The 14,012-nt window shown below is 37.8% G+C and overlaps 1 protein-coding gene across 16 annotated transcripts in view; it reads right to left on the reverse strand.

Annotated features, from left to right (window-relative positions):
• Positions 1-14,012, reverse strand: part of LOC148782026 (uncharacterized) — a 38,674-nt gene that overhangs the window by 3,058 nt on the left and 21,604 nt on the right. For 5 of the 16 annotated variants that reach the window (XM_088867687.1, XM_088867686.1, XM_088867693.1 and 2 more), the window contains 3 exons: positions 9,695-9,777; positions 6,905-7,059; positions 7-171 (listed from right to left, as the gene is read on the reverse strand). In XM_088867687.1, coding sequence (XP_088723813.1) covers positions 7-171; positions 6,905-7,059; positions 9,695-9,777 — 403 coding nt within the window. Of the gene's footprint in view, positions 1-6; positions 172-6,904; positions 7,060-9,694; positions 9,778-11,958; positions 12,020-14,012 lie in introns of those variants that run through there. The other 11 variants (XM_088867695.1, XM_088867696.1, XM_088867689.1 and 8 more) reach the window with 5 other exon arrangements.

The following is a 14,012-nucleotide window of genomic DNA, read 5'->3' on the forward strand; positions in this document are numbered from 1 at the left end:
ACTTACCATTCCTGTCTTTGACATCAATAAATTCGCTGTTCTTGATCTTTTCCATGAAGCCTTTACCTAAGCGACCCTCAATTCCTTGACGCAAATCAAAACGCCCACTAACATTAACCATAGTGTCAACATCATGATACTTGGAAGCATATAAAAGCACCGCATTTCCTCCTGCAACAGAATTTACCACAATGAACCCATCAAACATGCAAAAAGTAAACAAGTCTGTGCCACACAAGAATCTCATGCCTAAACCAAAAAAGAATGGATTTAATATAACTATTATTGAACCGTTTAGCCATGATGAGTAACGCAAGTCAGAATAAAGAAACCATTTTATGTGAAACACAAGAGTCTCGTGCAAGAAGCTAAAATCAACGAACATAATAGAACCCTTATTTAGTGGAAATGAAATATTCCACAATAGAAGGACCAGATGCCAATCCAAGAAAGAATGGATAAGTGAACTCATTCCAATTGTCAAGAGTAACCAGTTACAAAAAAATGATAGATAAATGGAACAGGTCTCCAATCTTAAATCCAATCCCATAATCGTCATTAATACGACAACTTGTGAGTAGAAATAGATCACATCAAAAAACATCAGACCCCAATAATGTTCAATTAAAAAGAATGGTATGCATCAAATAATATATAATACAAGTCATACAACAAAGAGGATTTAGAGAAAAAAGAGAGATGTAATAAAGAGGACAACAACAGGCGAAAGGACACCTTAGTCCCTATTCACACATGGGGAATATTGTGAGCATCATATGCTGAACTCGATAAACAGAAATGAACAAACAATCAAAGAAGAAACAAGAAGGCAGCAATGAAGATGGAAGTTGTAAACACCGCCCCCTAAGGCATGCACATTTATAATAGGCCAGGAGAAAGGCCACTCCCAATTGGCATTGAGATTCTCTCTCAATTCGGTAGGGGGGCTTTTCTGAAGCACATGTTGTAGAAGGTTATCCACTTAATGTTATGAAGTGTTAAGAAGGGCTTTCGAATGCCTTACATAGCTCAAACGATGGGTCATATATAAAGGATCACAGAGATCATTTCTGGAAAGATTTGTGTTTTGGATATTCCTCGCTGGAAAAGTATGGCCAAACTCCTTGCAAGCAGCCTCCAGCCCAAATACTTCAGTGGAGGCATCTTATGAGGTATCAGGGGGTGTTGTGGGGGCAGGAAGGTCAAAGTATGGAACCCAACCTTTAGGAGGGACGTAAGCGATTCTGTAATTCAGGAGCTCAATATTGCTCTCCCTTTTGTTCTTTTCTCTGCTTTCTTTTCTTTTATTATTTTGAAAGCATCGACTGTATTTATATTATGCATGAGTTACATAAATGTTGAAAATGGCAGCCCTCAGGTCCAGTGCTCACTACAGGGTAAGGAATCACAAAGTTGGGCCTATATAAACTGTGGGATGTACACTCTCATTGTTCCAAAAAAGTGTGAGATGAGCCCTCCCATGAGTAAAAGGAACCAAAAACCTGCTACTCATTACTACTTTGCCTCCCTGTTGCACCTTCCTTGGGTAAAAGAATCAGCAACGTCGTTAGCTGCCTGCCAGATGTGTTGGAAGGTCACTTCTATCTGCCTACAAAAAGAGAATAAAAAGGGACTGTAATCTCCAAGGACAATGGGCAGTTTTGGATGCCCAACTGACAACATTTTAGGAGTCTCCCTCAACTATAAGCCCAGTACCTGTGCTCCAAGAGATTGGAACCTTTTGATGGTTTCACCCACTGTCGAGACCACAATACCCTGAGAATGACATTGTGGTCTTTCCTTGTTCATCTCTGAAGACTACTCCACCGCAGCCTGCAGGACCGGAGTTCCCCAGGGAACAGCAATCCACATTTACGTGTGAACAGACATCCACATGTTCCGAGTTTCCATGTTCGCTACAGCTCCCTGGCTAGAAGTAGTAAAAACAGGGTGATTTGGTCACCAATAGGGTCAGGAAGGTTTCCTGTTTCCTCTTTCAATCACTCCCAATTCCCTTCTTCCCCAAACCTGAGCATTAGCGCCATCAAGAAGAGCACATACAGTTGATCAGCAAAGGGTAGTACAACTGTCAAACAGATGCATCATCTGCGAGGCAGCAGAAAAGACCTCTATTCATCTATTCCTGCATTGTACGGCGGCCAGATAATTCTGGGGTTCCTGCTTCAAGCTTCTGACTGGTAATGGGAGATTCCTAAAACTGTCCAAGAACTTATTTGTGCCATGTATTCTCCCCCTACCCTTCAGCAGGCCTAATCCTTCGAAGAGCCTCAGCTATGGCTGCAATCTAGGTCATTTTCCTAGAGAACAATATTTTTGAGTGCTCAGGGGGAAGGGGGCGGGGGGGAGCAAATTTACAAGCCATCCTCAATAGACAGAAGGCCCCAAAAATCATTGGGCTGAAGGAAGTAAACACCTCGAGCATTTCTAAGTGGAGGATTCTGAGGCAAACTTGATGGCCCTCCTGATCTTCAGACCTACGAGGATTTCATAATCTAGTCTTTCGAGACATCTGACCACTCAATGATGCTCAATATTGATGGTTGCTTGCACTTTAGGAAACCCAGGGATCAGCTGGCTTTAGGGGAATCTAGAAAAAGCCTAAGGCCAGGTTCTAATGCCAATTTTAGGCTACATTGGCATTGTCGATTCAACAATGGCCAAGTCTGTGGCTCACTCGAGCAATTATACTCTGCTCGGGGAAATTCCTCAATTGTCAAAGGAATTTCAAACAAGTTGTTCTTTAGGCATCTAATATGTTTAATGCCCAAGGAGATTAGAGACTATTTGACACCATATTTGACCTTTCTAGTGCAAGTAACTTTCCGCACACATGGCCTGAAGCCAACACATTCCACTGACTCACTTGCCAAGGTGGCTGCAGTGGGTGGCCAACCCCAATTTTTCCTGTCAGTGAGTGGAGTACTCCCGCATTTTTTGTAGTTCACATGTATGATCCAAGTACTCTGTATATGAGATGCCATTTGTTGGTGTCATACAGATCTCACCAGAGTTAATGTTCTCAAAAGTCTAGTCCAAGGATTATGAGGTTTTATTAAGAATGTCACAGGAGAAGTACAAAAAAGGATCTGGATAGTGACAGATGTCATGGTGGAATCTCATCAACCCCCAAAATACAAATATATCAACTCACACTGCAATTCTCCAAAGACTCCAATTCAGCATTGGCTTCCCCAAGTATATGGAAAAGAAAGATACATCAACATGCACTTGCACTTAGATAACAGTTCTCCACAAAGAATATGCAACAAACAGAAAGGTATCGAGGACCCTACACATGCTCTCCATAATGAGTCTACTCTACCAAAACAAAGCATATGACCGAACACGTTGGCTTTAGCTTCCACACAGAACAAATCAAAAAAGGTGACGAGTCCCAAATAAGTCAACAAAGAAAAACCCTTGGCATCTATAAGAAGTCCCTCAAGAGCCTCTCAGCCCAGGATTGCCATGAGAAATTCCATAAAAGAATCATAGATTTTGGGTTAGATAAACTTTGGCAGCTTCTCAAGGAAGCTCATGACCCTAGATTCACCACCTTTAATTCTCTAGAAAGGAGCGAATACCCCTAAATTTCAGCCTTGTAATGGCATACAAATTAGACTTATTCAATGTTATTATATTTGATTCAGATGGTTATTAATTTTGGCTGGTGAAAATAAGCACTATGGCTCCTTGGCCAATTTAGGGGAAGACTTATGACTTTTTTTAATAAATAAAAATCTTATAAAAAATTAATGTAAAGTAGGCATTTTTCAAATATATTTTCAATATATCGGATATATACTTTCCAAAACTTTAAACATATTGAACATATTTCTTACATTTTGAATTTTTTGATATTTTAAAAATATTACTGGTATATACAGAATACCGGGATTGGATTTGTTAGAGGCCCAAGCCCAAGATTTCAGCCAAATTAAGCAATCTAATAACATTGGCCTGTTGATGGAACCTCTCTAACAAACCTTCTTTGTGGCCCTTAGACCTTGAAAATATAAGTGAATATGCCCCACATGAACCAACAATGATTCATGATAATGGCGTACATATTGAAAGCAGAATGAAAGGGAATCAACAAATGATGGACTTAGAATTCTCACTGTAAATGATGCACATGTTGTTAACGTAGCACCTCTCCCCTGAAGGCAATCCAATACCTAATATTACCCATACATGATACCCATACATGATAGCCATCCACACAAGACCATAAAGTACTAACTTAACATGATCACCCCTAAGAGCCCTGTAGAAGGATCCTGCCAAAGAGACCCCTTGTGACTCAAGCATCCCAAGCCTCTTGTCCATGCCTCTTACTGGTACATAAACATCATGACGAAACCCATAAGGGCCACAAATACCATCAACTAAGCATACTTGATATCTCTTGGAAAACGGAACACTCCAACATATACCCTCTCAAAATAATCTAACACATAGCCTGAGGATCAATAAGAAGCCTGAAGAGTGTAGGGTAGGTGATTCAACAATCCATCACCACACAAAACAAGGGACCAAAATCTGGTACAAGTGCCACCCCTAGTGAACCCAAGATATGAACTCAATCCACACATACTACTAGTCGAAGTACCCTGTCACAGGCAAGATATCTCATACTTCACATAAATCACAGCCATCCACAAGCCTCCATAATCCTCCACAAGTATGTAATAACAACTCATTATTGAATCACTTGAATATCTTTAATACAAACATCACCTTCCCTCATTGCAACATTCAAAAGGAAACTCACCTGCAACGCTAGCAGGCATATGAAAAGAGAAAGCAAATAGGAAAATTGGCTAATAGTTGCCTTAATGAAGGTCATTTTGTGCCATAGTCTTCCAAGAAGCAAGTCAGCTGTCCATTTTCTGGGAATCGAATCATATACGCCATTCTTGGGTTTACGAATGTACATGGGAAGTCCCACAAAATACAACAGAGACACTTGGAAATCAAATCTGCTAGCCAGTGTTCTTGAAGAACACACACACAGATGGTGGTTTAGAGAGGAGAATTTGAGAGGGAGATAGAGGTATGATAAAGATTGCCAGACAATTGAAAGCTTATAAAATGGTGGGATTTGAGGGGGTTACATGTTAAATTAGGCTTTGGCTGAGAAAAAGGGTGATTGTTATATAAGCACTTACATCTGTGTTCTATTTTGTTTTTTCCACTTTTGTCTCGTATGATATAAAGTAACTAACTGCGTGTTCAATTTTCAATTTTGAGTTAATTCCCAATTGAATTTTTTGCAAAACCACTCCAAGTTGTTTTACATAAACCAAGTTCTCTCTCTTTCCACTCCACAGTGAACGAAAAATCACCAAGTAGGTTGGAATTGTCCAATCCGATTCAGAATCAAGCAAACACCAGTTCCAGATGCCCACAAACTGGTGAGGCACCCTGCTTTACAAAAATTGTCCGTAGTTCAATGTAGTGAACTAGGCATTTTCATCTAAAATTCATGAATCAGGCGATTTTTCAAAAATCGCCTGATTTTCCTGTATTGCATCATTGACTCCAGCATAAAGGACAATTTCCCTTTTTATGCCATTTCATTGGTTTCCCTCTAATTTTAATCCATTTTTCTTTCAAAAAATCTTGATTCCAACAATTTTTCACAAATTCACATGATTGATACATTTGTTTTGCTCTTGCCTTGGTTTTTGTTTTGATATGGGTTTCACTTTGAAACCTAGCATTTAAGAATGATATCTACTTGGTCACAGTATCAGGAAAAATGAAAAAAATTTTCCTTTGTGAGTTTTGATTTTCAAGGAATGCTTGTCATTCTTCAAGTTGGGTTTTGAGCTTTAAATCCAGGGTTTAATGGTTTGTTTAGCAGAGATCAAGGACAAAACAATTCAAATTTTAGCCATGTAGGTTTTGATTTTCAGGGAATACATTGCCACTTTAGGTTAGGATTTGATCTTGAAACTTAGGGCTATGGTCTTTTAATTAGAGTTTCAGAATATAACATTCACTCTTTGGCCTTGTAAATGGGATATAATTGTGTTGGCCACTTTTATGCCCCAAAGCTGGATCTACAAAGAATGAGAGTCCAGAAAAAGCTTCAATTGAGGTGCTGTGGAAGCCCAAGTCAGGACAAATTGGCAAGTTGTCGCAAATGCATACTATATAATGCATTTGTTTTTCGATAAATAAAAAACAATCTATTTTATCAAAATTTTCACCATTTTCTAAGGTCAATTTTAGTGATCTCCCCGAATCAAATAACCAACTAAGATTTTCAAGCGACCAAGTTGAACCATGGTTCCTGTTTTTCAAACACTGAACCACCACACCATTGCCACCACCTCGCCACCACCACAACTGCTATAAGTCACTCCAACACCAATACACTCCACAAGAACACCAACTCAATTGCCACCAGTACCTCAACACCTCCACCACTGCTACCACCATCACTGCCTAGTAGGCGCCACCATCACTCAATGAGCACCCAGCTGCCACAACCGCTGCCTAGCCACCACCACTACCGACAGCTAATACCATTGCAACATATTCAGACATGACCCCCCATGCTGTTCCCACAATATATGGTGATGGAGTAAAAGTGCGACGACCAGATTAAGATACGACCTCTATGATGTTCCCACTCTCTGGCTCAGCATCACTATCCATCAGGACTTTGACTAATGACCCGCTGAAGTATGACTTCCGCTGGATTCATGGTATAGTTCCCTTTGCAAAAACTTGTCCAATGAACTTCTTACTGACATCACAGGATGCTCACTCAAACGTAAGTGATGAGATACAAATGCAACCCGAAGCACCCATAACTGACATATGCATCACATGGTTTCTAACTTACTAATATGTCAAACCTTACACATACCAACAATGTTCCCGTTAAACAACTGGAGGTCACCTTTACTGTGCCCAATAATAGCTCTAGTTTTACGTTGAGCCCCAGAAAAGTATTCAACCACAGAACGCAAATCCTCCACCTCTTTCCAGTAATTTCCATATTGAAATGATCCTTCACTTTCCCTGGAAAAGAAATGTCCTTGACCTCAGTTTGATTGATCTCTACCCAGGCAAACAAAAGGCACACCTAGCAATTCTGTAACAACCATGACTGTTTTTGCGAGCATGCAATAATGTGAAAAAAGCAATAATTGAAACAAATATATTTGACTCAGAAGTTTGAAAATCCTTTGACATGGCACCTAAATTCCCAGAGCTATGAGTACAAAACTGTCATAAATCAAAGTGTTACTTTGGTGTACATAATTAGGATTTTTAGATATTCTATTATTTTTATTTTCCAGCTTTCAAACAAAGCAGTCTGCTTCTGCTTTTTATTAAAAAAATAAAAATAAATGTTCGGTCATTTATCCAATTTTTAATTATTTTTTTCATGCTTTATAGAGTGGTTGAGAGTCTTATTATCATATATTGAACATACACTTTCCAGATTTCTTAAAAGTTTAAAGACATTGCACTACTGTATAATTCTTCCCAAATTTCCATGAGTAGCAGCTTTTGCAAGTCTGCTAACTTTTAGTTATCTATTTGGGGTTCTTTTCTAATTAATCAAGGCCAATCTCCTCCTCCTCCAAAGTTCAACTCTATATAAAGTCACCTTAGTTCCCAGATGCTCTCATCCTCAATGACTGAGAGCTGCTGGAGAGAGGATGTAGAAGCTAGATGAGGTCAAGAATTGACTACAAAGGATCCTAATCAAGCTTTTGTATCAACTGAACATCCATATGCAAAGGACGATCATTGTTGGACTGGCCATCATATTTTTCTCTGTAGCACAAATCTTATATATTGAAGACCCTAGGCTTTCTTCAAAAGTAAACCTACGGAGAATATTGTTACACTTACAATCTAGAATATATGAACCACAGACCATAGTCCATGCTAAGAAGCATATTGGCCAACACCTAATCCATGATCTATGGCTCAAAGCCCCATTTACGGGATTGATAATCTGTTTTCCACAATCCATTCCAATTAATTTATCATGGGATATGCACAGGAGATTTATTTTTATAATAGACAGAGAACTAGAAGACTTTGGCTCCCTTGAGGAAGTTTTCTCTTTAAAAGCAAAATTTTAGTGATTCTTCTGATGCTTTAAGGTTAAATAATCCATCTCTCAATATCATGCAAGTGCGCACGTGCACAGACACAAATACTGAGGTTTTCAGATATATTCCCACCTTTTACAGCATCCCTTTTACTAACGGAAATTCTATGGTTAACTATTAATGGACTATGTCCCCTCTGCCTTTGAGCGAACTTCTCCTCACCAACTCCCTCCCTCTCTCTCTCTCTCTCTCAACCCATGACCCATGGGATCACAATCCCATAAAAGAGGGATCGCATCCCCAAGGTAGATCCACTCATGGAGCATGAAAAACTAGTTTCGGAGCATGTCCATCCCCTGGGGGTTGAAGTGGTATGCTCCAAACAATGAATGGTATGCTTGCCTTGTGGACAATCTTAGAAACTGTATATAGCCGAAAACAAAGGCTAAAAAAGTTATAAATATGTCCTCAAAAAACATTAAAAATGGGAAACGAGGTTGACAATGAACAAATCTACCCCATGATGGATAGGTTTCCAAATTATTCCTAGGTTGAGAGTCTACCAAGTTATTCCAAGGTTGAATATGTTGATCTTTCCTCACTCAGGCATGTTTTTTCTTCCTGACTAATTGCTCAGGAAGATAGTTATCGATGAATTAAAATGTATGTTATTAATGATGCTTTGTGAATTTTCTTATTTTGTGCATTAATTTTCTATTTTTCCCCTTTTTGGATTTTTTTGAATTTTTCAAGCTAAAAATTATTTTTTTAATATCCATCTTCTATGTACTTTTTTCCATATCACTTAGTCTTTTAATGATGTTTATAACTCTTTTTTTTAATAATTTTATTATTTTTTACAATTTTCTAGGTTTATTTGCAATTCTTTAGCCCTTTTTGGGCTCATGCAGGACTCAGCACCTCCATTTACACTCGTCCCAAGTTACTTGACTTGGGCAGGGACCAAGTCCCAGGCCAAAGTGGAGTTTTTTTAACATTGTTTTCTCTTGAGCGACAACAATACTTTAGCCAAAGAAAACGGTTTCATCTGGTTGTTCCAACTAGAACAGACAAACACAATGCAGAGAGAGATAGAGAAGTTGGAATAGAGGGCAGGCCAGAGAAGAGATCATAAGTAGACTATTTCATCAACCAACAAGTGGAACCAAATCAGTATTTTTCAACTATGCTTAACCAAATTGCCAAACCATTGGTAGCCACACGCTGCCCATCGTTAACATGAAAAAATTTCCATAACATAATAGTGTTAGTGAAATCTCTCTCTCTCACACACACACACAAACACACACACACACACACACACCTCATCCGCATATAATAAATAATACGGTCTGTTCATTTTACTGCCTGCTGTTTCTATTAAAATATAGAATATTTGAACATTAAGATAACCCGTTTTATTTTTTGCAAGCCATCAAGAACGGTTCTCATAGTCCACATGAGAACTTTCTTTTTAACACCAAGACATAATCATAAGATACGACATGCATTACTAAAGGAACATAGACATCCAAAGACAATAAATGAAATATTTACAATACCCAGTGAAAGAAAATGTAGTTTACCCGTTTCCTGAGAAATCAAAGCGAAATGCACTGATTCCTTCTCTAGTTAAAGCTGTTGTGAGGGCCTTGATGGTACTGTCATCCTGATAAAGGAAATTTTCCAAGATCCAAGCTTAAACTATGACATATTAAAAAAATGAACTAACAGCTACTCCAGTAAAAAGAGTAATCAGCCCACCATCCCAAAAAAGAAAGGACCCCTGCAGTGGCAGGATGATAAGAACTGAAAAATCACCAAACAAATTGAACAGCAGCAGCATAATTAAAAAAACATGAAGAAACCAAACTGCATGTCAAACATCCATAGAGGATTCAATAATCTCCACTTAAACAATATGTGCCTGCCAAAGATGGCAGGCATTGAGTGACATATTTCACAAGAGGCCACCTTTTTCAAGTTCTGAAAGATGTAAGGTAGCAGACAGTTGAAAGAACTTAGCATATACATGTTGATCAAACTGAAAAGGTTCATGAACATAAAGAACATAATAGGCAAAATGATGCCTAGAAGGTGATACATTTCCAATGACATCAAAAGTATATTTATTATAGATAGTCATATTTAAATTTATTTCATTCAGTGAGAACATTTTTTGAATCAAACTAAAATATTTGTACAATGATACTAAAGGCCACTACTCTAGAAATAATATCCACTAATGATTATTTTAAATACTAAGAACTAACAGTAAACCCATATACTTATTGCCCTTTTTTTATGGCAAATAACTTTATCTAAAATTAATATATTTTGGATAATATTATTTTGTTCATTGTTTGCTACATATCTTGTATTAAGTATAATATTACTTAATTACTTAATATTTTTGGTGATTTCCAAATATTTTGAGCTATTCCTGGCTGAAAATATGTGCCGCCTAGGTAGCACATCGATAAAGGGAGACCGAGGGCTGAAAATGGCCATCACCCAAGGGGGGAAAGAGTTTTGGGGAGCAGTCTCGTTCTCCAGAACTGCTCTTGTCTATGTTAGAGAGAACTCCTCTTGTGAATGTTAGCGAGAGAAAAAATCTAAAATACCTTAGCATTTAATATTGTTCTCAAGATCGAAAAAAAAAAATATTCAACTTTTTCGATTTCTTACGAAATCAAAAGAAATACTTCGTGATACTTTTTGGAGCTTGAAGTGGTCGCATATGAGGCCTTGGTGACCAAAGATCACCGCTTTGGGCTGATATTGGTCTCATTATGAAAAGGTTAGTGCATTACAATACTTGAATTAGGGTATGGTATTCGGATTTTTGTATAATGTATTATAATTTGAATCATTTGATATTCTTTTGTGAATATTCCCTGGTTTGGACTTTGGACCTATAATGAATTCATTTTGAAATGCTTAGTGCAATGCATGTTATGTCTTCTTGTTTTCTTTTGTAGGGATATTTTTACATGTTCATAGATAGAATATTTTCTGAGTATTTAATGATTTGGATATATTTTTTTTTTCTGAACATGATGATTTGGGCTTATATCAAGTGAATAGTTTGAAACTTTGAACTACATTTATATTTGGTGCATATTTAGATTGCAAAACCAAATCTTATGGATATTAATATGATTATAATGCCATGATCATCATATGTTATCTGATATTATGTGATTATTTTTTAAAATTGATATCATATTATGTGATTTTTGTTAGATTCGAAAACCAAATATTACATAATTTTTTTATTTCATTTGGTTATCAAATATTATGAAGTTTATTTTTGATTGGTTTCCAGTTCCTTTCCACATATTTTTAGTGTTCCTTTCTAGTTTGTTTTGTTTACTTCATAGTCTTCATTTAAAGCTTGAATTTTTTCTTAGTTTTTTTTTCTTAGTACTTTCATCTTGTGTACTTTTCAGGTATATTGAGTAGGTGACACCTTGTGAATGACTGTGAGTCTGTGAGTTGTGCTGTAAGTCGCATATCGTAAGTCATGACAATGCCTTCAACTAGATCAAGTAAGCAAAGTTATCCGGGTTGGAAATACGAATCTTGTTCAAATCTCCTAGACAAGAATAGGGTGGAATCTAAGTTTTGCAAGAAATCTTATAATATGGGTATTAACAGATTAAACAAACATTTAGCTGGCATTAGAGGGGATGTGGTCCCAAGCACTCAAGTGCTAGCAGAGGTAGGGAGAGAGATGTTAGAGCACATGGAGGGGGTTAAACACAAGAAAGAGGAGGTGAGGAGAAGACATGAAGAAATTGTCAAAAGTGTAGACATTTTTAAAGTTTGGAAAAAAGAGGATACATACTTTGAGGTTAGATCTTCTATTAGGCCAGCCATGCATAAGGGGCCTCAAAGAAGGGTGCCTATAGATTCTTACTCTCCCCTGCACACACACACACAACCCCCCCCCCCCCCCCCCCCGATCCTGAGATTTTATCATGTGAAAGGGGGCAAACAAGTCTGGAGAACCACACAAAGAAAGAGGATAAAGAAAAGGTAGCACAATATGTGGCCAGATAGTTCTATTTGCATGCATTTCTTTTAATGCTGCTAACTTGAAAAGCTTTCAAAATTCAAAGTCCAGACTATGTTGGAAGCAGTTTGTCAATTTGGGACAAGGTTTAGGGCCCCAATTGCTTATGACCTAAAGGAGCCATTGCCTAGAAAAGAAGTTGAGCTTACTAATAACTTTTTGAAGACCCAAACAAATGAATGGGGGATATACAGTTGCACAATTATCATGGTTGGAGTGATAAGAGAAATAAAAGCATTATGAATTTGATGGTGAATTGTCCATTAGGGACAATGTTCTTAAGGTATATTGATGCTTCCGACAAGTCCCATGATGTGACCTTCATTTGTGACTTAATGGACCAGTGCATAGAGGAGATGGCTGAGAACAAAGTGGTCCAAGAAGTGACCGATATATGCTCAGCCAATCTGGCGGCAGCTAAATTATTGATGGCTAAAAGACCACATATTTTTTAGTCACCTTGCACAGCACACTGCATCTTGCTCGAGGCGATTAGTAAGAAGAAGTTGATGAAGACAACCATCAAAAAAGCCAAGACCATCACAATCTATACTCTATATATACAGTCACACTCAGGCAAGAACATGAATATTATATTATGCTTTGTATTACTTGTTTTGATTATTCTGAATACATACACGTTATGTGATGTCATTGTAAGTTTGTAACTTAGGAAAATTTATGTTGGCCAAGTCTTAGCCATTATTAAGAAGTTCATTGGGGGGTAGAGACTTGGTGACAGCTGGGGTGACTAGATTTGCCACCTCGTACTTGTCGTGCAATCTTTATATAAGCAATAGGAAAAGCTTAGGTTAATGTTTGTGTCTAAGGATTATAACAAGTCCAAGTGGGCTAAGAAATCAGAAGGGTAAAGTAGTCATGGAGATTGTCAAGGACTCACGATTTTGGATCAAGGTTCAGTATGCCTTATATGTTTTTCGGCTATCAATAAAGGTACTCAAGATGGTTCATGCTGAGAAGAAACCCACGATGGGTCACATTTACAAAGCTATGGAGGATGCCAAAGAAGAGATTAAGAAAAATTTTGGCAATGATGAAGCTAAATAAGGAGAATTTTTGAAAATTCAAGAAAATAAATGGAATTACCAGCTTGGGAGGCCCTTACACTTAGCAAGGTACCACCTTAACCTTGCTACTTTTATACTTAACATAAGATACATAGCAAGGAGTTCATGGAAGCAATCAACCAAAGCAATCTCAAACTCAACCCCGATCCTGAAGTCCAAGGCAAGGTCACAATGGATTTAGATAAGTATAGGTTCTTTATTAGATCTCTTGGAAAGGAGTTGGCAATAAGGCAGAGGAGCAAGATCGCTCCTAGTGAGTTTAGCTTCTTTATGGTTTCATGATTTGAGTATTAAATTTCAATTTCACAAATACCTTATATACTTCGACTACATATGAAATAGTTGCATGGTGGACAAGCCACGGGTAAGCACCCCACATTTGCGACAAATGGCCATGCATATATTGAATCTGACTTGCAGCTCGTCTGGATGTGAACGTAACTTCAGCACATTTGAAATGGTAATTTTATTTACTTAGAAGGTAGTTAGTTCATTAGCCTAACCTATATTATGTTTCTCTAAATTTTAATTGTTCATTCGACATTTATCTAAATGAACTTGTCTTCATTCAGTATAAGCAAAAGCTACAAGAGTGCCATCAGAAGCTGGAGCACAAAGAAAGGGAGGCTATTGAAGTTGATGACATGAATGATACTAGTAATTGGCTAGTTATGCTAGGGATGATGAGGTATTCCCTAGAGAAGGCTTGACCTAGGGCCAAGTTCGTGAGGCTGTTGG

Source organism: Amborella trichopoda, chromosome 5 (genome assembly GCF_054954075.1).
Source record: "Amborella trichopoda isolate Santa Cruz 75 chromosome 5, AtrichopodaSantaCruz75HAP2 v2.0, whole genome shotgun sequence".
Lineage (NCBI taxonomy): Eukaryota > Viridiplantae > Streptophyta > Magnoliopsida > Amborellales > Amborellaceae > Amborella > Amborella trichopoda.